The sequence below is a fragment of the Anneissia japonica genome, unplaced genomic scaffold (assembly GCF_011630105.1).
Source record: "Anneissia japonica isolate Jap-2015-1 unplaced genomic scaffold, ASM1163010v1 scaffold2153_len4572_cov116, whole genome shotgun sequence".
NCBI classification, from domain to species: domain Eukaryota; kingdom Metazoa; phylum Echinodermata; class Crinoidea; order Comatulida; family Comatulidae; genus Anneissia; species Anneissia japonica.
In genome coordinates, this window is record NW_022718573.1 from 1,151 (window position 1) to 4,548 (window position 3,398).

Here is a 3,398-nt window from a genome sequence, read left to right on the forward strand (position 1 = left end):
TAGTCCTTTAAATAACTGGGTTTTCTAACAGTTCGTTTAGTTTTTCTGGTTGGGTGCTGAGTTCTTGTCTTATGCTGCATGGTGTTCTGTTTCACATTTTTGTTTACTTGTTGAGGTTGTGGATTAAGGTGGATTGTGTTCTTGTTTGAAACTTCTTGGTTGGTTGCTGGTACTTTTCGCAGGAAACGACGGTTACGGCGTAGCGTCCGTCCAGCCTGATTAACAACATTGTATGAACGTTTGTTCACTTGTGATGTTACTGTAGCTTCATGCCATTTGGTTTTGCCTGACTCAATTGGCTGCATACGAACAGTATCTCCTATTTGTAGTGGTTTTAACTGTGGTCTGTTACTGTGTTTCTTTGTTGACAATTGGCGCTTGGCATGTAGTCTTTCAATGTCGTCGTTGATTTCGTACATTGGTGTGAGAGTTTTGTTTGTGGTTGGAAGTATGGTCTTTGTTTTTCTTCCCATTAATCTCTCGGTGGGTGTTGTCGTCATAACCTCCGTTTGTGTATTTCTGATGTTTAATAATCCAATGTATGGGTCTGCACCAGCATTGGCGCATTTCTTCATAAGGCGTTTAGCTACTTTAACAGCAGCCTCTGCTGCCCCATTGGATTGACTGTTACCTGGACTAGAAAAGATATGCTGGAATCCCCATGCTGTGCTAAAAGCTTTGAAGCTCCATCGCTGACCACCTGATCTGGAATTCCATGACGTGCGAAGTGGTGTTGCAATTTGGTGATAACAGTCGATGAAGATGTGTCTGTTAAGTAATCAACTTCAAAAAAGGTACTGAAGTAATCCACAGTAACAAGGTAATTTCTCTCATTATTGACAAACAGATCCCATGGTCTTGTGGCTAGAGGATAACTAATTAGTGGTTCTTTGGGCTGTTTGTTGTGGCCATGTTGCGCACATATGTCACAGGTTTCGACAAATTGTCTAATCTCTTTACTCATACCAGGCCAAAAATACACATCTAGATGTGTATAAGAGACAGTAGTTTATCCGAGGCCTATTCGTAATAGCAATTTTGATTACTTATTTGAGGAAATAATAAAATTTCGAGAATTTATGGTGCCATTTGTCTGTTATTTTTGTAATTATTTTGCTGGCCTATAAAGTAATTCCGTATTTCATCCAAACGCTCCGGTGTTACTGCAGTGAATGCCAGATTGCTCATAGCAAACACAGTATCTTCAGCAGTTAGTAAAGGTGCTCTTGACAATGCATCAGATAATATCATTTTAGCACCTTGAACATAGATAAGATTGAAGTCATACTCTTGTACCCTGAGAAGCAGATTCTGTAGCCTTCGTGGTGCTTTATCTAGGCTCTTCTTGACAATGCTAGTCAATGGTTTATGGTCAGTTTTAACAACAACCTTTCGACCATAGGTATAGTGATGAAACTTAGTTAGCCCATATGCAACTGCAAGCATTTCCTTTTCAATTTGTGCATAACGGCATTCGGTGTCATTCAATGTCCTACTTGCAAAGGCAATAGGTCTCCCATTTTGCATGATCACTGACCCCAGACCAAACTCACTAGCATCATTTTCCAGCACTAACTCTTTTTCAGGATCAAAGAAAGCCAATATTCTGGGCGTTGCTACCATGCGTTTAATTTTCTCAAACATGGCTTGCTGAGGCGGTCCCCAGATCCATTCTGCATCTTTCTTAGTAAGATCTTGTAATGGTTTTGCTGCATCATGTAAGTGTGGTAGGAACTTGGACAAATAATTGACAATACCTAAAAATCTACGCACTGCTTTAACATTTTCAGGTGGAGGCATGTCACAGATAGATTTAATCTTCTCTGGATCAGACTGCAATCCCTCTTTGGTTATTTTGTGACCCATAAAGGTAATCTCCTCCAATTCTTTTTCAAACTTATCAGGATTCAATTTGATTCCAACATGCTTACATCGGTCGAGGAAGCTGTGCAAATTTTTGTCATGTTCCTCTTTCGTTGATCCATGAATAACCACGTCATCTGCAACAAATACTACTCCATTCAAGTCATGAAGTGCTTCAAGCAACTTCCTCTGGAACATCTCAGACGATACGGATAGGCCAAAGGGTAATCGGTTCCACTTATAACGGCCATAAGGAGTCTGAAACGTAGTAAGTAAACTGGACTCATCATCAAGCGTAATATGCCAGTAGCCAGATGAACGATCTGCTTTACTGAAAATCGTTGACTGACCTAACTCATGTAACGTGTCGTCCAGTGTTGGGAGTATGTAGCGTTCTCTACACAGGGCTTTATTTAACTGCTTCGGATCGAGGCACACCCGGATTTCCCCAGACTTTTTAGGAATGACCACTATGGCATTAACCCACTCAGTAGGTTGTGATACTTTAGAAATTACACCAAGTGTTTCTAATCTATGCAGCTCTGCTTTCAATTTCGGCTTTACCGCTACCGGTACTCGTCTAGTAGGCATTATAACAGGTTTCACTTCAGCGTTGACGACGAGAGCTACTGTTCCTGGGAGGTTGCCAATGGAAGTCTTATTAAATACCTCTGGAAAATCCTCCAATTGAACGAGTGCTACTCGTCGAGTGCTACTCGTTCTATGTTGTGCTCGTTGACATGAATCAGGTTGAGCCGTTTTAGGTCTTGGTAACCAATCAATGGGATTCTATCATTTTCGGTAACTACAAATTGAAGGTCATGATATTTGCCATTGGCTGGATTATAGACAACTTCCTTGGTGACACCATAAGTTTTGAGTTGGGACCCGTCCCACATTGTTAACGTTTTTTCCTCACGTCTCAGGTTTGATGCGTATCGAACTGGAATGGTGTTCACTGTAGCTCCTGTGTCTATGTTAAATACTATGACCTGGTTGTTAATTTTCATCTTACATTTTAAATCATTCTGCTGCTTATCTTCTACCTTACCGATCCATTCACTGTCATCACTTGACTCGTCTCCATGAGACTCATGGACATAAGCAACAGTTTTACCCTTGACCCGACGCATTTTACACTTGCTGGCGAAGTGGTTGAGTTTCCCACACTTCGAACACTTTTTCCCAAAAGCAGGACACTTGGTTCTATCCCATATGTGTGATTTACCACAAAATTTGCAGAATCTAAGTTTCTTATCTGGAGTCTTGGTGTGACATTTACCACTTTTACCGTCAGTATTAACTTTGTTAATTGTATCCTTGACTGACATGGACTTCATTCTTGATTCTGTACTTTCATTTAACCTACATGTTTTAACTGCATCGTTCAATATTAAATTACTTTGCTCTAGGAGTTGTTTTCTCGTTCTATCACATCTAATACCGACGATTATTTTGTCTCGAATTAACTCATCTTCCAATGGACCAAAGTCACATGACTTAGCCAGCTCTTTAAGTGTGGTGACATATGTATC

General features: G+C 40.5%; 1 protein-coding gene across 1 annotated transcript; it reads right to left on the bottom strand.

Annotated features, from left to right (window-relative positions):
• Positions 1-586: 586 nt before the first annotated feature.
• On the bottom strand, positions 587-964 carry LOC117110563. Its single transcript, XM_033253322.1, has one exon. It carries the CDS (start codon positions 962-964, stop codon positions 587-589), a length of 378 nt encoding a protein of 125 aa, XP_033109213.1.
• Between the last annotated feature and the right edge of the window lie 2,434 nt (positions 965-3,398).